This window comes from Dromiciops gliroides, chromosome 1 (genome assembly GCF_019393635.1).
Source record: "Dromiciops gliroides isolate mDroGli1 chromosome 1, mDroGli1.pri, whole genome shotgun sequence".
NCBI lineage: Eukaryota > Metazoa > Chordata > Mammalia > Microbiotheria > Microbiotheriidae > Dromiciops > Dromiciops gliroides.
In genome coordinates, this window is record NC_057861.1 from 67,211,334 (window position 1) to 67,235,362 (window position 24,029).

The window sequence follows — 24,029 nt, forward strand, 5'->3', positions numbered from 1 at the left end:
AGTCAATATCACTGAATTGAAGAGTAGGTGGCTTGACTATAATGGCAAAACATATGGCACCTACTCTGCTGTGAAGAAAATTCTTTGTCGAGTTTAAGGTACTATACAAAAGTTATGATGAACAGGATGCTATCAGAAAAACCTGGAAAGACCTACATGAACTGAAGCAGAGTGAAATGAGATGATCTGCTGGGAAGCATGTGGTTATTCTCAGCAAGGCAATGATCCAATATAACTGAAGGACTTATGAAAATTGCAATCCAGGGGAGGCTAGGTGGTGCAGTGGATAAAGCACTGGCCCTGAATTCAGGAGTTCCTGAGTTCAAATCCGGCCTCAGACACTTGACACTTACTGGCTGTGTGACCCTGGGCAAGTCACTTAACCCCCATTGCCCCACAAAAAAAAAAATTTTAAAAAAAATTAAATTAAATTAAAATTGCAATCCATCTACAAAGAAAGAATTGATGTTATCCGAAAACAGATTGAAACACATTTTTTTTGACAATTCCTTAATCTGAAGTTTTGTTTTTATCTGTTTTCTCTCACAAACTAGCTAATGTGGAGATGTTTTACATGACTACTCATGGATAACTTATATTGCTTGAGTTTTGGGTGGGGGGGTGGGAAGGGATGGAGGAAGAGAAATTGGAACACAAAGTTTTAAAAAGTTGATGTCAAAATTTGTTTTTACATGTAATTTGGAAAATAAAATTCTAAACAGGGAAAATAAGAATAGGTGACAGTGGGAGAGGGAGAGATGGATAGAAGGTGTAAGAAGATTGGAAAGCTGGGGGAGGGCCAGGTTAGGAAGGGCTTTGAACAGGATTTTCTATTTGCTCTTGGTGGCGATAGGGCACCCATGGATAGGCCTGAATAGGGAGGCCAATGAGTAGGGAGGACAACATGGTCAGGCCTATGCTTTGAGATTGATCATGAAAGGCTTTCAATACCCAAATCACAAGTTTATAAATTACCCAGTAGACAAGGGGGAACCTGGGAAGCCTTCTGGGTAGAGGGGTGACATGATTAGTGACATCAGAATATGCTTTGGGCAGCAGGGTGAAGAATGAAAAGACAGTGTTGGGCCCTGGAAGAAATACATAGATAAGTAAAACAACTGAATGGCCTGATGGTAATATCATACAATCACATCTTCTTTTCCTTCAAATAATTTGTCTTTTTCAGTCTGTAAGTAGTCTTGTTTTAGTATACACCACTGGAGTGCCTACATCTGAAACCATCATATATATGTCAAAGAGTCTAGGATATGAATTCAAAGAATTCCTCTTACCACAACTGGTATGTTAAATTGGGTGAAAATTCAACTTAGTTTTATTGCACAAACATTGATTACTTTTTTACTGTGTAAAAGGGGCACTGTATTAGGAACTGGGTATTCACATTTTTTTTTAAGTCTCTTACCATAAGGAGCTTAGAGCTTAATTGGGAAAATAGGACTTGTGCACTAATAAATAATTTTCTTATTTTCAGTAAACAAAAATCTGTTTTCTCTTCCTGTTACCTCTCCCACCCACTAGAGGGAAGGGGGAAAAACTTTTGTAACAAATATGCCTGGCTAAGCAAAACAAATTCCTGCATTGGCCATGTCCAAACAGCAGATTGTACATCCTTTCACAAAAATAGAGCACATGGCCCATGGAAAGGGGCCAGACAGAGTAGGTACGTCCAGCTCCATGGACCATACTGTCTAACATCTGTTACTCTCTGAGGCAGCTAGGTGGTGCAGTGGCTAGAGTATGAGGGCCTGGAGTCAGGAAGACTCAAGTTCAAATGTGGCCTTTGACACATTCGAGCTTTGTGACCCTGAGCAAGTCAGAAGAGAGGTAGCCAAAAGTGATGAATGATGAAGAGCCCTAAATTCAGCCAGATGGGAGGGTTATCCAAATAAATGTATGAATTATTAATACATTCATAATAGCTCATCAGTCTCCCAGGAGACTTCCTAGCTGGTTAAATTCCCATTAGTCCTTTCTATTTCAGCAAGGCACAAATGTACCATACACAGCTCTCAGAGTCAATCATAGATTTTATATAAGGAAAAAGTCAAAATCAAGATAAAACACAATTTAATGAAATGTAGGAAAACAAATTATATTAAAAATGCCTGGTGATGATTATACATGGATGGGAAGTTTTTAAGTTGGAAAGAGGAAACCTTTTCCGGAGTATCCTCAGCTCTTAATGGGTAGTCATCCAACAAGTTTGGTCTGAATACTTTTATTCCATAAAACAAAGATTTGCTTTGAGACCAGCCTACTGCCCTCAGTCCAAAGTCCTAGGACATACACCACAAAGCCTCAAGCCATCTTTGTCTTAAATGTTTCTTTTCCACTCTGTGTCTCATGGAGCATGAGCCTTTAAAAAAAAAAATCTCCTTCCATGTTGCCCTGCTATTTCACATCTGGAATCATTCTCAATCTTACCCAAGGCAGTGAATGACTACTACCAAATGTTTTGCTAAGGCTCAAACTCTTAACCCTCCCCTTCCCTTGTGGAATAGTCAGTTCAAGACCTAGTTACCTGCATGTCTATGTTAAATGACAGGGAAAGTGAGCCATTAATGGGTAAAAAAAATATGTCTTTCCCACTCCGGGAGACTAAATGACTCGGTTTAAACTATTCACTATTAACTCTATGGTTAGGAAATCTGGATTCATGACCTACCTCCAAGATATCCTTGTGAGCTTTAGACAACTCACTTAGCTTCCCTGGGATTCATTTTTCCCAAGTGTAAAATAAGAAGATTAGACTAGATGGCCTCTGTTTCAACACTGTTCTGTTTGTATTGCCTTCTTCTGTTTGCTTTTAATGGTTTATTGGAGCTTTTTCTTCCTTTCTTTTTAGCATCACTCTCAGTATGCACCCATTCCCAAGTCTCTGCCCAAAACAAGAAAAACAAAAGTTCTCCATTGCAACCAGTAAGAATAATCACAAAAACCAAATCCCCAGATTGTGTCTGAAAATAAATGCAGGCATGATTCTGTACCACTAGTCTATCATCTCTGTGCTGCAAGGGGAGAATCATGAGTTATAATTAATGATCCAGAATAAAAATTGACCATTTCATTGACCATAGTTCCTAAATCTTTCTAGGTATCTTTCTTTACAATGTAGATAGTCAATAAATTGTGCCTCTAGCTTGGAAAATTTTATGCTGCATCAGTTCATATACGTCCTCCTATGAGTCTCAGAATCTATCCCTTTTGCAATTTCTTATTCTCAGATCCTCAAATGGATTTTAGAGATTCAGAAATCCCCTTCAATAATGTATATATCACAACCTATCTATGACTGCCCACCCTGTGGGACCTGTGTCCCCCTGAAAATTCACCCAACACAGTAGAAGATTTCCTTTATTTCTCCCTACATTGTAAGTTGATCACTCTGGCTAACCACCTGTTATCCCTTGCTCTGGACTGTACTTGATAATTGCTTTATCCATCAAGTTTATTTTCCTTTACAATATTGTGATCATTGTTTTCTTGGTCAGCTCACTTCATACAGCATAGGTTTCTATAAGTTTTCTCAGGTTCTCTCAGTCCCTTTTGTCATTTCTTACAGCACAGCAATATCCCTTGTTCTTTTATATCTGCTTCAGTCCCCTGTAAGTCTTGAATAGATGCTGAATATCAATATCTCTTTTCTTGATCAACTTAGTCCATTGATACTATACCCAAACTGATCTTTCTAATTTAAAAAAAATGTTTTTATGTCTAGCTAATACTTTCAAGATATCTTTCTTTTCCAGGGCCATATGCACTGAAGGGTTTGGAGTTCTGGGTTTCCTTTTCACTCTTTCAAAAGACGATGGCTGAGGCAGCTAGGTGGAGCAGTGGATAGAGCACCAGCCCTGGATTCAGGAGGACCTGAGTTTAAATCTGACCTCAGACACTTAACACTTACTAGCTGTGTGACTCTGGGCAAGTCACTTAACCCCAATTGCCTCACCAAAAAAAAAAAAAAAAGACAATGGCAGTCTTTTTCTTATCACTCCCACCCCCTTTTTTAGTTTTAGTAGGATGCCTGAAGGCCTTCCCAGTCAAGACCAAAATTCTTCACTGCTTTACAAATAGTTTTATGTATTCCTTTCCCCTTTGGCAATTCTTTTGCTGGAGGCATTCTGTTCCCTTCCTTCTATGTGTCCGGCTGTTTTAGTTGCCATATTTTGTGTTTTTATACAAAATGGAGTATCAAGATGAAATTTTACTTCATTTTAACAGACTGGGAAATCTGAAGTTAAATTGTAAATGTTAGTGCATATGATTCATGCTTAGGCCCTTATGCTAATACTTTTCAGTCATTTACTTTATTCTTTAATTTTTCATTTAGAAAAACTATAATGGAATTTTCCGAGGAATCTTTTTCTTTCATTCCATATCCAAGTTTGCAGTGCTCTTGGAGGGTGATAATCATCGGGTAAGTTTCTCTTTGGTTGGAAAGATTCGTTTGAATAAAACTGGAGGCAGAACAAATTATTCATAATTTTGCCTCTTTACAGTTGTTTCATGTTAACTTTTGAAGGTTGGAACTTGTTTTGGCCAGATTTAGTATGCCAGTATAACCTGTGGCCACGTGCTCCCAGATTCTAGGATCACATGGGCGGGGTCCAATCTTAAGGGCAGCCCTAAAAGATCACTCCTTCTTTGACTCATTCTGCCTCTACCCTGAAAATCTTCAAATATAGCTTGGATCTAGGCCTCCAAGGATGTAAATAAAGAGGGGCTGAGATCCCATCCATGCTCTCAAGGGAATAATGGGAATTGAGTGTGTAGAATAGCCTTTATTTGGCCCCAAAGAAAATGCAAAGGGCTCACAGGGGCCATGAATGAAGAAAGTAAAAGGCAGTTCCTCCTCCTCCTCCAGGAGCTCACAGGGAGACAATATGCAAACAACTCTGGGCACTAGCATTAAGGGAGATAAGGAAGGGGCTTCCTAAGAGAAGGTGGAATTGTAACTGGGACTTGAGGGAAGCCAAGAATGCCAAGAGGGAAGGAGAGGAAGGAGAGCATTGCATACTTGGGGGGCAGCCAGCCAGTGGAAAACGTGCAGTTGGAAGATAGAGAATCTTGTGTGAGGAACAGCAAAGAGGCTGGTGTTGCTGAAGGGTGATGGTGGGGGGTATTGGGAAGGTAGCATGGGGCCAGGTTACGGAGGACTTCAAATGACAAACAGAGGATTTGATCTGGAGGGGGATGAGGAGACAGTGGAGTTTATTGCATGGGGGTAATTTGGTCTGACCTGTGCTTTAGGGAAACCACTCTGATGCCTGAGTAGATGATAGGCAGACCTACCAGGAGCTATTGCATGGGCCCTGGCCTGAGATGATGAAGGCCCTCCCTGGGACGGTACCAATGTCAGAGGAGAGAGAGGGGCATATTGGAGGGAAATTGCAAGAGTGAAATCAATGGGCCTTGGCAACAGATTGCATATAGCTAGTTAGAGAGTGTGAAGAATGGAGGATGACACCTAGGCTGTGAGCCTGGGTGTAGTTCTTTATGGATTTCAAAGAAATTTGTTGTACCAAGTGTGGACTACAGTTCACAAAGCCCTATACTTTTGTATATTTTAATTGGCCATTTATCTATGTAAGGGTCTAAAATTCTAGCTATGCTGTCTAAAATCTACTAAAATCTAATGAGCAATCACCTTAAATTAGAAGCTTTAGCATGAGTTTAGACTTTTAAGTATTTATTAAAATATATTAGGGGTTAGTAAAGAGAAACACATGGATAAAAAATTAGATCTGCCTGCTCTCTCCCTAATCTCCTTCCCCTGTTCCCAAGCCAAAATCTCCAACCCAAAAGAGACCCCTCTTCAGGGGTTTCTTCCCAAAGCCTCTTGTGAAACAGGAAACAGGGCCATCCACACATACACACACACACACACATACACACACACACACACACACACACACACACACAGCTCCTAGCTAATTGGCTAGTAACACTGATTGACACAACTAACAGGCGGTTCTATAGATGTAAGTCCCAGACACCGGCAATTTCCAGATGATAAAGTCACATGGTTTCTTTATCACATGCTTTCTCCTCATGGCAGAGCTTCCCTGCAATATCTCTCCAGCAAGGGGTGTCATTCCAAGTCTCACATCTGGATCAGGAGTAGGAAGGTCTGGGTTTTTAAAAGTAAATATTAGATATGTTTCTATTGTAGTTATGGGTTTCTAGAAAGAGACCAGAGAGATGCTGCTATTACCACACTCCTAAGATATATTTCCCTATCTCTACTGGTCTAGAACTTCAATCATGGCCTTATTGAGAGGTGGTCAAGCACTGAGAAAAACTGGTCCACATTCCCTAAATTCAAGTGGGACTACTTGGTATCACATAGTTGCATAGTATGTGGCTAAAAGGTAGTGTAGGGGCCCCTCACTTGTATCCCAAGATATGGCTAAAGCTAACCAATGACAGCCAATGAATCCAAGAATAGAGCCTAGGCTACCGGTGAGGAGGAGGTGGAGGTTATGGCTTTTCAAGCATTGTTGAACAAATGTAGAGTCTATGACCAGGACAGAGACTACTGTGTATCATGGGAAATCTCCTGTGAGGGAAGTCTATTTGAAAAAATAAATGAAAATTAGAGGATTTCTTGGTTAGCAGAGAAGATCAGAATTGAGATAGCATATTATAAATGCTCAAGAAGTGCTTCAGGGGCAGCTAGGTGGCACAGTGGATAGAGCACTGGCTCTGGATTCAGGAGGACCTGAGTTCAAATCCGGCCTCAGACACTTAACACTGACTAGCTGTGTGACCCTGGGCAAGTCACTTAACCCCAACTGCCTCACCAAAAAAAAAAAAAAAGAAGTGCTTCATAGATTCATTCAAGCAAAAGCGAGTGCCAACAGTATAGTAGCTGTGTCCTACATGCATTGGCCAAGGGTTTATCCTATTTGTCTACTAACTAGTTTCTAAATTCTCCCATCTGAGTACTATAAGTATCCCTTTAACTGTTACATCAAAAGAACTGTTGTTTGCTTCAGGCGGAATACAAGGTCAGAATGGAAATGTACCTAAGGTACCTTCTAGTCCAATGCTCACAGCTGACAGATGAGGAAACGGAAAGTGATTTGCTCAAAGTCACAGTGAGTTGGTGGGAAAGCCAAAACTTGAATCCAGGTATCTTGACTTGCAATAGGTCTCTACACCATCAGGAGGTATTTACAGCATACTTGGAACAGGATTATTGGAGTAGGGGCACTCTATGTGTAGCAATGAATAGGGGAGGGGATGAATGAACCCAGGAGAACCCTCCTCTCTCACTCCATGTCATCTCAGGTTTTGGGTTCACAACCATAAAGGCCTCAAGGAAATTTTTGGCTTTAGACATCTCTCCCTCTCCTTTTATTTCTACTGCTTAGTCACATCAGGCTGCCTTAGAAAACTGGAGAATTCCTGAGGAGAGCCTGTTTGGGTTAATTGCTTTCTCACAGGTAAATGAGTGGGGATGAGTCTACCATATTATTCCAGGTTGTGTTGACTCTAATTAATGTCATCCAAATTTGATGAATTTTCTAAAAACAACTAAGATTCTGTGTGTTTTTTTCTTTTAGGTAAGGTTTGTTTATACAGAACCCCCACTAAATGAAAGCTGGGGAATGCCTTTTCACATATCAGGAGCTGTTAAAATCATGAATCTTCCAGGTTTAAAAGGTTTTTTGATTATGTGGGATAAAGAACACCTGTTGTTCTCACATAACAGTGGTGAGCTATCATAACAGTAATTGAAAATTATAGGTTCTTTGTGGTTACTAATGACTTATGAACTATTTTTTCTAGGAAAAAAAATTAATGAGATTAAAAGGCACATTTTTTTCCCCCTCAACTGACTCGATGACTTGATTTGGTAGGTGATGGCACAAGCTAAGAGAATCAGTATCTTCCTAAACCAAATTATCTGGAATGGTTTAACAATTTCCTTTATGTTGGATATATTTCAGTTGCTAATGAAGAAATGACTTTAGTGCGTCAAAGAAATGCACTTCAGGTGAACAAGCATTTAGTCAATGCTTCCAATGTTCAAGGCACTGTTCTAGGCAGTGGGGAAATAAAAGTACAAGTGTCTCTAGTGATGGTACCTTAACCAGGTATCTGACCCTATTACTTAATTAGCCCTTGGGGCTCTGTCTCTGACCTCCTGTTTGTTATGTAACCCACTGAACACCCTAGAGTCACAGGATGTGAATTGGGGCAGCCACCTCATCCAGTTGTATTTATTCCAAAGTAATCCACACTCTCAGGTACCAGACAGATGGCCAAACCCCCAGTGCTTGAAGAATTCCCTCTGGCCATACAGTGAGGCATCCTATTCTCCTTGGGGAGAGCTCTCATCTGAGTAGTTTCTCCTGAGGAAGTCTGCCTCTTTGCTCAGAGGTGAGCTCCTCAAGGTTTTGAGGAGAATGTCTGGTGCCTTTTTTTGTGTCCCCGGTGCTTAGCACAGTGGTTAATCATCACTGCTGACTGACTGATTTCTGCCCTCTAAGGGCTAAACACAGCAGCACTGGAACAGAACCATGTCCCTCTTGAATTTTTTCTTCTCCAGCATAAGCATGCCCAATTTCTCCAATTGATCCTTATATGTCCTGGACTGGCAGCCCTACTCTGGGTACTCTACAGCTTCTCAATGTCCTTCTACAACTCTGGTACCCAGGACCAAACGCAGTGCTCCAAGTGAGATCTGACAAGGGCACAGTACAGTGATTCTGTTAGCTCCCCATTCCGGAGAATGTGATCCAAGATAGTATTAGGGTTCAGTTTTGTTTTATTTTTGGCTGCCACATTACCCTGCTAATACCTACTGAGATTGTGGTTCACTAAAACCCCTAGATCCTTCTCGGAACAACCCTTTGGGTTGCTACCTCATGCAACCAATCAGTGCAAATTCAAGTTGGGTAAGTATCCCAGAGGGTGTGCTAAAGAATGAGACTTTTCTCTGCTAGATTAAGCAGTTAAGAGCAGCCTGGTAAACTTGAAGAGAGCAGTTTCAGTTAAGTGGTGGGGTTAGAAGCTAGATTGCAAGGGGTTGAGAAATTAATGAAAGGTGATCAAATGGAGGCAAAGTATAGACAACTCCTAGAGTTTTGCTTATGAATGAAAAAGGAGATACAGTACCAAAGAAGATAGAGTCTATAAACTATAGGCCAGTGAACTTGGCTTTGATTCTTGACAAAATCCTAGAACATATAATTAAAGAAATGCTTACCAATCCCCTTCCCCCCCAAAAAAGAAGTAGCACTAACCAAAAGTGGGAAGGACTGCCTCAGAAGGTAATAGACTTCCATGTAATTTGAGGTCTTCACCTAGAGGCAGGATAGTCATTTGACAAGTATGTTGTAGAGGTTTTTTGGGAGAGGAGGGTTTGGATTAAACAGCCAAAGTGTCTCTTCCAGCTCTGAATTCTCTTAAAGATGGAAATGTGGGGGGAGGGGGGAGAAACTAGGTGGCACAGTGGATAAAGCACTGGCCCTGGATTCAGGAGGACCTAAGTTCAAATCTGGCCTCAGACACTTGACACTAGCTGTGTGACCCTGGGCAAGTCACTTAACCCTCATTGCCCTGCCCCCCCCCACCAAAAGATGGAAATGTGGCTGTGTGTTCAGGTTGCACATTGTTTCTAGTTCAAGGTTCTAAAAGTAAATTCCTGATCTTTTCCATAAGCCTGTAATTTATTCTGCTCAGATTTCAACGAATCCCTAATGTTTAATAAAGCACCTGGTACCTGGTATGTAGCTAGATTAGACTATGGATAGAGCTCTGGGCCTGAACTCAGAAAGACCTAGGTTCAAATGTGGCCTCACACACATTTATCTACATGATCTTGGACAAGTCATTTAGTCTTTGAGGCAGTAAGCAAGCCTGGGATCACTGAAAACACAAAGAAGTTTCTCAAATTTGATCCATCCCAGTCTCTTCCTCTAATTCTAGACCTAGTTCATCTTTCTTCTAAGGCATCATCTTATGTTCCCTGGGAGGATGGGCAGATTGATCTTTTTTGAATGACCATGGGTCTCATAATAACTTGTGTTTTGCACAAACAAAACCAATGCAATCAAGATTAGAAGGAAAGTGGGAAATAAATGTTATAGCCAGTATTTCTGATAAAGGCTTCATTTCTCAAATATATAGAGAACTGAGTCAAATTTATAAGAATACAAGGCATTCCCCAATTGAGAAATGGTCAAAGGATATGAACAGGCAGTTTTCAGATGAAGAAATTAAAGCTATCCAAAGTCATATGGAAAAAAATACTCTAAATCACTATGGGGGGGGGGGGCGCAGGGCAATGAGGGTTAAGTGACTTGCCCAAGGTCACACAGCTAGTGTCAGGTCCTCCTGAATCCAGGGCCGGTGCTTTATCCACTGCGCCACCTAGCTGCCCCTATCTAAATCACTATTGATTAGAGAAATGCAAATCAAAACAACTCTGAGGCACCACCTCACACCTATCTGATTGGCTAATATGACAAAAAAGGAAAATGATAAATGTTGGAGAAGATGTGGGAAAATTGGAACACTAATGTACTGTTGGTGGAGCTGTGAACTGATCCAACCATTCTGGAGAGCAATTTGGAACCACGCCCAAAAGGCCTTAAAAATGTGCATACCCTTTGATCCAGCAATACCACTATTAGGTCTATATCCCAAAGAGATTATAAAAAAAGGAAAAGGACCCATGTATACAAAAATGTTTATAACGGGTCTTTTTTGTGGTGGCAAAGAACTAGAAATTGAAGGAATTCCCATTGGTTGGGTAATGACTGAACAAGTTGTGGTATATGAATGTAATGGAATACTATTGTGCTATAAGAAATGATGAGCAAGTGAATTTCAGAAAAACCTGAAAAGACTTACATGAATTGATGCTAAATGAAGTAAGCAGAAGAAGGAGAACATTGTACATAATAACAATAACTGTGCAATGATCACTTACCTCTTTTCAGCAATGCAATGATTCAAGACAATTCCAAAAGACTACTGATGGAAAATATTATCCTCATTCAGAAAAAGAACTATGAAGTCTGAATGCAGATTGGAGCATGCTATTTTTACTTTTTTGCTTTTTGCTTTTGCTTTCTTGTGGTTTTTCCCTTCTGTTCTGATTCTTCTTTCACAACATGACAAATGTGGAAATATGTTTAACATTATTGTATTGTACAACCTATATCAGATTGCTTGCTGTCTTAGGGAAGGGGAGGAAAGGGAGAAAGGGAGTGAGAAAAATTTGGAACTTAAAATCTTACAGAAATGAATGTTGAGAACTATATATATGTGTAATTAGAGGGAAAAAACTACTAAGATGGGGAGGGAAGAAAAGAACTTGTAATATTCCAGGATATAGTACAATTAACACTGCAATGCACCAACAGCAGCATCTGGAGAATCTTTCAGTTGAGATGAACTCTGTTCTGTTTTAATTTTGCTCAAAACAGATTCCATGACATTGGACAGTGCCCTTGATGAGCTTATGACTCCCTCTTTGGTCCTTTATTTGATCTATATATTCATCAGGTGGTTGAATGAAGCTATTTCTGAGGTTGCTTGGGTCATGTAATTTTGTATGATCTTAACATATTCATGGTTCTGCTCATTAGTCAGAGAAATATAGCAGCATTTTGAATTCTTATTTGAGATACATAAACCTATTTTTCTAATTATAAAAAAATATTTTCCAGTGTTATCATGAACACCTCCACTAAAGTCCTACTCTTGTGACTAGTTATGGTGTGGATATGATACCTTATGCTCTTGAAGTCTCTTGCAGTGGGGTACAACCTCTGGAAGGCCTGGCTTTGAGTGTAATCCTAGCATTGAAATGGATTGCTTATTCAAGGACCATTCTAGCCAAATGCAGACAGCCTTATCATTGAAGGTTGGCCCCAAGATAATGACCTCTTTTTAAAAACATAGTAATTCAGGAAATTATAGAATCAGATATTTAAAGGTTGCAATTTGCTTCACTGGAGGCAGCTCTCCACAGTTGTGAGATTAAAATTGGATATTAGATCATAAATCTACCCTACTTAACCTTTCCCTTAATTTATCTCCCAGACTAGTAAATGGAAGAAGCTTCTGGTTTTCTAGATAGAGCTTTTATTGTATGGTAGTCACAAGGTGATCGGACTGGTGAGCACTCGACTTCCGGGGTGCGAGCTTAAAAGGCAAGGAGAGAACGGAAGTGGGGCTTTTTTTCCTGCTCCGCTGGTCTCCTGCTGTGCTGCACAGACAGACGCGGACTGGAGTTTGACTCGGCCCGGCTCTCGGTTAACAGCACGCGCTTGACTCGGTCTCTCGCCCCAAAGGTGGCCTTCCGCTTTTGGTGAGTTTTATACGGAATATAGACTAAGCCTAGACTTAAGACGATTTGTATTGTATTTCTACTTTCCCATCCTTCTAATCAACATCACCTTGTGACTACCATACAATAAAAGCTCTATCTAGAAAACCAGAAGCTTCTTCCATTTACTAGTCTGGGAGATAAATTAAGGGAAAGGTTAAGTAGGGGAGATTTATGATCTAATCTCCAATTTTAATCTCACACAGTGATGAAATAACATTTGATGTATTGAACTATTGAAAATGGGGTGTTATTTATCTCATTTAGTTCTGTGGTTATCTTTATCAAAAGATAAATTTTATTATTACAACAATAATTACAATTACAATAATTCTCCTGGACAAAATATTTTGTCTTTATAATGTCACTTTGCCCATGTATTTCCCATTTATCTTTCCCTCCTTGGGAAGTCTAGGAAAGAAAGCATGCACTCAAAATGAGTAAAAAACTGCATAATAAGATCCACTACCCTTGGGATCTAGACTTGTTGGTTGCCCTATGGGCACAGGGAGAGTAAGAGCTACTGAGACCAAATTGAGACTGTAGGGTTTCTTTCATGAGGCACACATTGTGAGGCTGAAGCCACTAGTAACTGGAACTGCCAAGGTTACTCTGAAGATCTAGATGCTGAAAAGAGGTAGAACTAAGAATGGAGAGCTATTGAGAGTCTATTTGGCTGGTAAGGAGAAAAAAAAACATGTTTCCCTGTTTTCCCTGTTATAATATAGGGACACAATCCCTGTCTTTATTCCCTTTAAAAAACTTGAGGGTATGGGTTCAGGAGCTTCCCTCTGCTACCTCAAAGCTCTTTGAGGACAAGAGAAAAGAGGTTTGGTACAGGTGGAGGCAGAAGTCTCCATATAAAGTGCTTTACCTCCCTCCCCCCTTCTATTTTGCTTTGTGCAATAAACTTCATGATTATAATAGGTTGAGTATGTTGAGTCCTGTGAGTATGGCAGGTCATGACTAAAAAGGAAAGAGCCCAAACTGGGAGAGGGTGGGACACAGTAAAGTTATGTATCAGATTCATTAGATTTAATTTTTTTATTTTATACATGATATGTTTATTTTGTTAAATAATTACAAATTACATAAATATTTAACATTCATTTACAAAATTGAGAGGAGAGATGGTGACTCACCAGCCTCTCCCCCAAGATTCTCCAAATGCCTTTAAATAATGTTATAACACAATTCCCAGAGCAGTAGAATCCACAAAAGGATGGGGTGAAACAATCTTCTAGCCAAAGACAACTTAGAAGGTTGGCAGGAGAAGCGTGTTGTACCTGGCTGAGAGTGGAGCATAGTCCAGTGCTAATCTCCCCAATACAGACCAGCCACAGCAAATCAAGAGCAGGACTTCAGAGCCAATGAGTCAGCAGTGACAGCAGTGGCTCCTTCAGGAGCTCTCAGCCTACAGACAGTAGGGGGTCAAACAACTGGTCTGAAGGAGATTATAGGGGTCTCTTTGCTAGCACTGGGAGTAGGACTCTGTTGCTTTGCCCAGGTCACAGTCCTGGAGGCACAATGGAGCTTGCTGCCACAGTGGAGCAAGGACCCTCCTCACAGTTCCAGAGCACAAGAAGGTACTTGTGCTCTCTCACAGACCACAGCACAGGCCAGGAGAGTAGTAAATACACTTCTCAAGGATCATACCATCTTGGAAGAACCAAAAACTTACAGGTCCCTAGAAGTATCTCTGAAAACAACTGCACAAAACCCATGAAGCTTGGGACAATGTGCCCTTTACCCTGGATGCATAACCCTACTTTAACAAAGTTAAAAGTAAAGAAATAGGCTGGGGAAATGAGCAAACAACAGAAAAAAATTCTGACCTCAGAAAGTTACTATGGTGACAAGGAAGATCAAACCACACACTCAGAAGAAAACAAAGTCAAAGCTCTTACATTCAATGCCTCCAAGAAAAATATGAATTGGTTTCATACAACAAAAGAGTTCAAAAAGGATTTTTGAAAAGTGAATAAGGAAAATGGGGAAGAGAAATGAGAATGATGCAAGAAAATCATGAAAAAAGATTAAACAGCTTGGTAAAGGAGATACAAAAAATACTGAAGAAAATAACACCTTAAAAAACAGACTAGGCCAAATGGTAACAGAGGTACAAAAAGCCAATGAGGAGAAGAATGCTTGGAAAAACAGAATTAGCCAAATGGAAAAAGAGACGCAAAAATCCACTGAATAAAAAACTTCTTAAAAAGTAGAATTGGCCAATTGGAAAAGGAGGGACAAAAACTCACTGAAGAAAATAATTCCTTAAAAATTAGAATTGAGCAAACAGAAGCTAATCACTTTATGAGATCAAGAAACAATAAAACAAAACCAAAAGAATGAAGAAATTTGTATGTGAAAGCTCTCATTGGAAAAACAACTGACCTAGAAAATAGATCAAGGAGAAATAATTTTAAAATTATTGGATTAGGGGCAGTTAGGTGGTACAGTGAATAAAGCACCAGCCCTGGATTCAGGAGGACCTGAGTTCAAATTCAGCCTCAGACACTTGACACTTACTAGCTGTGTGACCCTGGGCAAGTCACTTAACCCTCATTGCCCTGCCTCACCCCCAAATATTGGACTACCTGAAAGCCATGATAAAAAAAGAACCTAGACATCATCTTTCAAGAAATTATCAAGGAAAACTGCCCTGATATTCTAGCACCAGAAGGTAAAATTGAAATGGAAAGAATCCACCAATCACCACCTAAAAGAGATCCCCAAATGAAAACTCCCAGAAATATTATAGCCAAATTCCAGAGCTCCCAGGTCAAGGAGAAAATATTTCAAACAACCAGAAAGAAACAATTCAAGTACCATGAAATCACAAGATAACACAAGATTTAGCACCTTCTATATTAAAGGACTGGAGGGCTTAGAATATGATATTCTGGAGGACAAAGAAACTAGGATTACAAACAAGAATCACCAACTCAGCAAAACTCAATATAATCCTTCAGGGGGGGAAAATGGGCATTCAGTGAAAGAGGACTTTTAGGAATTCTTCAGCAATTGAACTATCTTTTTAAAATTTCTTTTTGGTGAGGCAATTGGGGTCAAGTGACTTGCCTAGGGTCACACAGCTAATAAGTCAAGTGTCTGAGGCCAAATTTGAACTTAGGTCCTCCTGAATCCAGGGCCAGTGACCTATCCACTGCACCACCTAGCTGCCCCTTTTAGGCATTCTTGATGAAAAGACCTGAACTGAATAGAAAATTTGACTTTCAGATACAAAACTCAAGAGAAGCATAAAAAGGTAAACAGGAAAAGGAAATCACAAGGGACTTAATAAGGTTAAACTGTTTACATTACTACATAGGAAAATGATACTTGTAACTCTTAAGAACTTTCTCATTGTTAGGTAAGTTGCAAAGAGTGTATATAGACACAGGTGTGAGTTGAATATGAAGGGATGATATCTAAAAAAGGAGTGAGAGAGGAATGCATTAGGAGGGAGGGAGAGGTAGAATGGAGTAAATTTTCTCACATAAAAGAGGGAAAAGCTTTTACTTTGCTTGGGTTTTTTGTTTGGTTTTGTTTTGTTTGTTTTTTGTGGGGCAGTGAGGGTTGACTGACTTGCCCAGGGTCACATAGCTAGTAAGTGTCAAGTGTCTGAAGCTGGATTTGAACTCAGGTCCTCCTGAATCCAGGGCCAGTACTTTATCCACCATGCCACCTAAATGTCTCCAAAAGCTTTTACTTTGGAGGAGAAGATAGGGGATGTGAAGGGGAGTGAGTGAATCTTATTCTCATCAGAACTGGCTCAAAGAGGGAATAACATACACACTTGGGTAGAGAAATCCATCTTATCCTTTAGGGAGGTAGGAGGGGAAAGAGATAAGAAAGGGGAATGATAGATGGGAGGGCAGATTGGAGGAGGCAAAACACTTTTAAGAAGGGACAGGGTGAAAGGAGAGAGAATAGAAAACTAGGGGCAGGGAATAGGATGGAGGGAAATGTGATTAGCAATAGTAACTGTGAAAAAAATTTTTTTGAAGAAATTTTCTCTGATAAAGGCCTCATTTTTCAAACATATAGAGAAAAATCAAGAGCCATTCCCCAACTGATAAATGATCAAAAGATATGTTCAGATGAAGTAATCAAAGCTATCTATAGCTATATTTTTTTAAATGCACTATTGTTTGGAAAGATGCAAATCAAAACAATTCTGATTTACTAACTCATACCTATTGGATTGGCTAATAGTACAGAGGAGGAAAATGACAAATACTGGAAAATGACAAATACTGGAAGGGATGTGGGGAAATGAGACATTAATGCACTGTTGGTGGAGTTGTAAACTGATTCAACCATTCTGTAGGGCAATTTGGGACTATGCCCAAAGGGCTATAAAACCATGCATATTCTTTGACTTAGCAATACCACTACTATATCTGCATCCAAAATAGACAAAAAAACAGAAAAAGGAACCACATGTACAAAAATATAATAGCTCTTTTCTGGTGGCAAAGAATTGGAAATTGAGGGGATGTCCATTAATTGGGGAATAGCTGAACAAATTTTGATGTGATTATGATGGAATACCATTGTGCTATAAGAAATGATGAGCGGGGGCAGCTAGGTGGCACCGTGGATAAAGCACTGACCCTGGATTCAGGAGGACCTGAGTCAAATCTGGCCTCAGACACTTGACACTTACTAGCTGTGTGACCCTGGGCAAGTCACTTAACCCTCATTGCCCCTCAAAAACAACAACAACAAAAAAGAAATAATGAGCAGAATGCTCTCAGAAAAACCTGAAAAGACTTACATGAGCTGATACAAAGTAAAATGTACTATGTACAAAGTAATAGGATTATTGTAAGATCTCAGCGGTAAATGACTTCACTATTCTCTGCAATACAGTAATCCAAGAGAACTCTGAAGAATTTATGATGAAAAATGCTATCCATCCCCAGATAAAGAAATGATTGCAGATTGAAACATACTTTTTTTAACTTTATTTTTCTTTTTTTCCCTATATTTTCTGTGGCAAAACCAGAAGGCTCTCTGTCACCCCTCTGATTGAGTTCCCCCTCCCCAGGCTTGGGCCGTGGTCACTGAAGCAGCAAGTCTCCTAGGAGATTTTGTGGTCAAATCCTGAATTCCAGAGACAATGCTTGGCTGGTCTCCCAGGGTTCGAGAGGACTCAGCTATACAAACCTTGCCCTGTTTAGGCCTAGAACAAGTTCTGACATGTCAAGGCTGAAAGGTTGAAAAATTACTCTTATTCTCTAGAATTATTCTTGCAGAGACTTTATTTGATTACTTTGTGGTTTTTTGCTTTAAATACTGAGCTGTCCCAATAATAAAATGCACACAGTTATTCACACATAATGTGGCGCTGATGTGTCAATGATTAATCGTCTCTGATCCTCAACCACTGTCAAGGGATTGAACCCTCGACCCCTACAATTTTCTTCTATGTATAACCCATATTGAATTGCTTACCTTCTCAAGTACGCTTCCATTTGCCCTTAGAGTTCATCAGTTCTCCTCTGAAGGTGGTGTAACGATTGGAATGACGCCACCTGCTGGAGACTTACTGTAGAAGAGTTCTGCCCATGAAGCGAAGGTCTTTGAGGGCAAGACCAGGAGTCTTTTCTTTGGCGTCAGGAAGTGACGCGGGCTAGTGGGAGGAGGAAAGAAGAGACTGGCGCTTAGTCTCGCTCTCTTTCCTTTGGACTCTGGTGGAGAGCGGAGCTAGAAATGTGCTCTCCCTTTAATAGATAGGAATCTAGGCCTTTCTCTCTCTCTTTACCAAATTCTTGTTTTCCTTAATAAATGCTTAAAAGCCTAACTCTTGCTAAAGCTTATAATTTATTGGCGACCACTCATTAGATATTTTAGACAGACTAGCTAGAATTTTAGCCCTTAACAGTGGATAGCATTTTTCATCAAGGGTTCCATGGAATTGTCTTGAGTCATTGTCTTGACTAAGTGGCTAATTCTTTCACAGTTGATCATCCTCACAATATTGTTGTTACTGTGTACAATGTTCTCCTAATTCTGCTCAGTTAATTTTTTTTTTAAAAATTATTATTTATTTAGAATTTCCCCCAAGTTACATGTAAAAACAAATTTTCATATTGATTTTTTAAAACTTTGTGTTCCAAATTCTCTTCCTCCCTCCCCATGCCCCATTAAGAACTCAAGCAATTCAATGTAAGTTATACATGTGCAGTCATACAAAACATAACAGACAAAAAAAAGACTTTAGAAAGAGGAACTAAACAAAAAAATTATACCTCAATATGTATTTGGATACCATCAGTTCTTTCTCTGTAGATGGATTGCATTTTTCATAAGAACTTCTGATAGCATCCTGCTCTTCATTTCTTACAGCACAATAGTGTTGCTTTGGGGGGGGGGCAATGAGGGTTTAAGGTCAGCTTGTGGAAGAGATTCCTATTAAAGATAATAAAGAGTTTAAGTATGATTCCTAGATTTTTCTGAAACCATTCCCCTTGTTATTTATTATAGCACAAAATATTTCATCATAATCATATACCACAACTTGTTTAGCCATTCCACAATTAATGCTTTGTTTTCAAGAATAACATTGCTTGGGGCAGCTAAGTGCTGAAGTGGATAAAGCTCTGGTCCTAGATTCAGGAAGACCTGAGTTCAATTCCAGCCTCAGACACTTGACACTTACTAGCTGTGTGACCTTGGGCAAGTCACTTAACTCTCTCTTGGCCCGCTGCCCCCCCAAAAAAAGCAATCCTGGTCCTAATATTTGTTTGCATATTTGTGGGTTTTATTCCCCCCAGGTCAGCTTGTGGAAGAGATTCCTATTAAAGAAAAAAAGGGTTTAAGTATGATTCCATTTCTCAACTGGGACACAGTATCCTCACCATTGCTGGCTGTATGTACCTCCCTTCACCACATTCCCCACCCTGCTGTGGGAATTATATTCTCTAGAACATAAGGGGGCATCTTTTTCCTTGACTGAGGCACATCTAATTCCCCTGGGTTAGAGAAGTTTCATAACTTTAATTGTCCTTAAATAACTAGTTAGTTGACACTCAATCTTGAAGCTAGTTTTAACCATAGGTAACACCTAGTAATCAGGTTACCCTAGTTCACCATGGACATTTCCTACTTCCCTAAACACCGTTAACTGATGATTTACCCTTGCTTTGACCTGGAGAAGGGCACATAGGAATTGATCCAGGCTAATCTAGTTTTTGTGTTCTCTTGTGAGGGCCCTACCATCATCCTAGTGAGCCAGTTCACCATTCTGAGTAACCCTTGGCTCCTGGCTCTTCTCTTTTCATCATCCCTTCCATCCAAACAATCAGTTGTCAAATGTTGCTATTTCTTCCTCTTCCTTTCCCCTCTTTGCTTTTCTCCATTCACACAGCTGCCACCCTGGTCCAGCCCTTCATCAACCTCTTCCCTGGTCCTTTTCCATAGCCTCTATGTCCTCCCTACCTCCAGTCTCTACTCTGTAAACTGGGCACTTGGCTGCCAAGTTAATATCCCTAAAGAACCAGTCCAATCATGTCCTCCACTGCCCAAGAAACTCCAGTGGCTCCATTTACTCCCTTGTACTCGAACCCTTCATGACCTGGCTCCGACCTTTCTCAGTGTTATGCATATTACTCTCCTTTAAGCATTCTGCATGCCAGTCAAATTAGCCTGACTATAATTTCCATTACATGACATTCCATTTTCCATAGCCACACTTTTGCTTCAATTCTCTCTCTGCCTAGGATGTGCCTTTCCTACACAGAACCCTCATTCAAGTGCCAATTTATCTTGACAGCTTCTCCCCACTCAGTTGATTACTAGTATTCTATCTGCTCCTTGATCTTCAGAAAAACAGCTTTGTAGGTTTTTAGCACCATAGAATCACAGATTGAAAGTTTGAGGGGACTTCATCTAGTGAAATAATTCTGATTTTTTAAAATAGCAAACCTCGTACTATTTTGTATTTATTTTTCTTTAGCAGTCTTTCGTCAAGACTTGACCTGGCTTCTTGCAAGAGGGCCTATGTCAAAAGTGAACCTGGGAGTTGTATTTCTTTCTAGTGTAGTAAGAGAGGAAGCTAACAGGTCTGGAGGGTGAGGTTTTCTCCCCACATGTGGGAGTCTTTGAAGGATCTTTCCTAGAGGGAGGTGATGCTTTCCAGACACATGCAGCAACCCTAAGGACCTCACCCACACCACCTCCTGGTAGAATGGAAAAGCAGAAGCTAAAGAGGAAAGGTATAAAACTATAGGATTATGTGTGGGGGGAGGAGAGGGGATTGTTTGTTTTACTTTTAAAAAATCTATGATGCTTGCTCAAGATACTGGGGCACTGAAACAAACAAAAAAAACCTTCCCGCCCCTCCCCCCTTATTTAAGATGGCTGCAACTGGCCCTGGTTTCTCAGCATATCTAATCTTATTTCTCACAAACACCCTTCTCTTAGCATTACCTTACGCCCCTTTCAGGTATGAAGGTGCCAGACAGCTCTGGGAGCCACACAGGGGACAGTGACCTTTCCAACCACTCATGGCCAGCAGGGACAAAAGCCATTGATACGTTTAATGAATATATGTCCAAGGACAGAATTATCATGACGCCCAAATGAGATACCATGGAAAGTGCTTGGCAAACCTTAAAACTACTAGTTAGATACATTTAAGTACTGGTAGCTATTATGAACCTCGGGCCTTTCGACCTCCCCTTCATCAGAAGACCACATACCTAGCCTGTTGCTACCTTCTGGTGGTTGGTTAAAAGTTGTTTTCCCCAATAACATATAAGGTCCTCAAGGGTAGAGGTTAGGAAGTGCCTGGTAGGCAGTGGATACTTACTGATCCTTTTTGATTTGAATTGAATTGTGTGTAGCTTACATGCCTCTATGAAGAGCTTTACAATATTCATTTTGAGGGAATTGGTGTAGTTGGGAAAAAACATTGGCTTTAGAATCAAAGGAACCCATTTTTCTATTTACCCTTTGTGTGACTTGTAAGGGAAGGCAAGTCATTTTTCCTTTCTGGGACTGAGTTCCCTCATCTGTAAAATGAGGGAACTGGATTAAACTATCTTCAACGTGCACTCACTTTAGCATAAATCCTTTGGTCTATGAGTGCTTACTGAAAAGAGTGTCTTTTGCATGCCCTCCAAAACTACCTTGTACTACTCATTCTGCATATTTTGTTTAAACTTCTGAAAGGGTCCTTTAAAGGGACCAGGACATAATCACAGAAAATTGCCTATAATAAGGTGTTGAACCAAGGGTTCAGTTTACCAGCTGCACAGTCAAGTGCATTCTCACAGTTATTGTCAAGAATTAAAAAATGGGGGCAGCTAGGTGGCACAGTGGATAGAACACTGGCCCTGGAGTCAGGAGTACCTGAGTTCAAATCTGGCCTCAGACACTAACACACACTTACTAGCTGTGTGACCCTGGCAAGTCACTTAACCCCAAATTGCTTCACTAAAAAAAAAAAAAAAGAATTTAAAAAATGGAAGAAACTGGTAGCAAGTAGGAAGTCTAATCCAAAAAGTCTAGATATGACTATTACCTTTCCATTATTGCAGGTTAGCTTTTGTTTTAAATATTCAAAATTTAAAATTACATCTGTATAATTTTTTTCTAGTTGAAAATGAATTGGCACTTATAAACTGGTAGAGAGTGAGGTTTTATTACGGCACTCTTGGATTGCTATCAACTTCCATAACTAAAGTAAGTATTTTTTTTCCTAGAGAAAGATAGTATGTTTAAGGACCATTTGCTAATTGCTGGGAATATACAAGATACGGTGTTGAGGCCCAATACTCATTGCCTGTGTGGCTGTGGATAAGTCATTTCTTCCTTTGTAATTACTTCCTCTTTTTGTTGTTTAGTCATTTCATTTGGAGTTTTCTTGGCACAAATACTGGAGTGGTTTGCCATTTTCTTCTCCAGCTCATTTTACAGGTGAGGAAATTGAAGCAAACAGGGTTAAGTGACTTGTCCAGGGTCACCCAGCTAATAAGTGTCTGAGGCCAGATTTGAACTCAGGAAGATATGGCTTCCTGAATCCACACCCCACATGCCAAGTAGCTGCCCAGCTTTTCAGCTTCCTTTTAAGGCAGCTAGTTGGCACCACAATTCACAGAGATCAAACATTAATAAGACGTTTATTCAAATCTGACCTAAAATGCTTCCTAGCTGTGGGACCCTGAGCAACTCACTTAATCCCTGTTCGCCCTCAATTCCCTCAACTAAATTGGGGATTATAATAGCAACCTACCTCACAGGGCTGTTGTGAAGATCAAATGAGATCATTTTTGTAAGATGATCTCACTGTTCTTGGAACTTGGTAGGCATTATCTAAAAGTTTATTTGCTTCCCCTTTTTAAATGCTATCTTCCTCCATTGGAGTATAAACTCTTAGAGGGCAGCCACTGCATTCCCAATTTAGCACAATGCCTGAGGACACATCAGTAAATACTTCTTGATTTGACTCAGTCTTGGCTAAAGAAAATGCAAGTTTATTATCACTATTCTGCTGCTATCATAATGATACTTGGTCAGCTCATCTTCCAAAGTTGCTCTGCTTCAGTCACCTAGGCTTGGTGTCATCCTCCACACCTCACTTCCCTTTACCTAGAATAGAAAGATGAAAATGCCAAAGATCAAGACCTATTTCTCACAGCCAGATGCCTCAAAGGAAAGAATGCCCTAATGTGTCTTCCCTGATAGCATGGTCTCTCACTGGATGCCATGGGTGAAGGAGTCACCAATTGCAGCCAGCAGACAGGGCCAAAGATGACTTAAGCCTATTTGAAGATACTAACAGTTCTGGCTATATAACCAATACAAAAAGGCTCCTCCAACCTCATGGTTAGCCAACTGGAACCACTTGAGAGTGTCCCCAGTCTCTCCAATATACTTTCCTTACATACCATCATGATTCTCCCAGAAGCAAGTTCCCAGCATCTTCCATGTAGAAAGGTTACACCAGCTTAACAAGCTAATGAGGCTTGTAAAAGCATGCACAGACATATAGATGCACACACTCTCTGTGACTTCATTAGTTCATTACAAAGACAAAGGAGTATAGCAAAAAGTATATCAGAAAATATAGTTCAAGTCTGACAATTTTTAAGAGGTTTATAGACCCCTCAGAAGGCTCACACCAGCACTTCAAAAGAGAGTCGAAAGGGGCAGCTAGGTGGCGCAGTGGAGTCAGGAGTACCTGAGGTTCAAATGTGGCCTCAGACACTTAACACTTACTAGTTGTATGACCCTGGGCAAGTCACTTAACCCCAATTGCCTCACTTAAAAAAAAAAAAAAGAGTCAGAAAGCACTGAATATCACAAGCATATAAAATATCCTTTTAAAAATGAAATTAAGAGAGTCAATGACTTCCAAAAGACTCAGAGCTGGTTCTATGAAAAAAAAATCACAATAAAACAAAGAAAAACTTTGGTTAATTTGATTTAAAAAAGAATAATACCAAATTACCAGTATCAAAAATGAAAAGGGTGAATTAACCACCAATGAAGAGGAAATTAAAGCAATAATTAGGAACTGTTTTGCCCAACTGTGCACCAATAAATTTGACAATCTAAATGAAATGGATGAATATCTACAAAAATATAAACTGCCCTGATTAATAGAAGAGAAAATAAAATCCTTAAGTAAGCCCATTTTAGAAAA

At 40.0% G+C, this 24,029-nt stretch overlaps 1 protein-coding gene across 1 annotated transcript in view; it reads left to right on the forward strand.

The window, feature by feature from the left end:
• The window catches only part of CATSPERD (cation channel sperm associated auxiliary subunit delta), a 102,694-nt gene that overhangs the window by 16,410 nt on the left and 62,255 nt on the right, over positions 1 to 24,029 (forward strand). Inside the window, 6 exon segments of the mRNA XM_043990711.1 lie at positions 1,187 to 1,300; positions 4,352 to 4,438; positions 7,590 to 7,740; positions 19,156 to 19,197; positions 19,200 to 19,250; positions 21,981 to 22,066. Of these exon segments, the coding sequence (XP_043846646.1) occupies positions 1,187 to 1,300; positions 4,352 to 4,438; positions 7,590 to 7,740; positions 19,156 to 19,197; positions 19,200 to 19,250; positions 21,981 to 22,066 (531 nt within the window).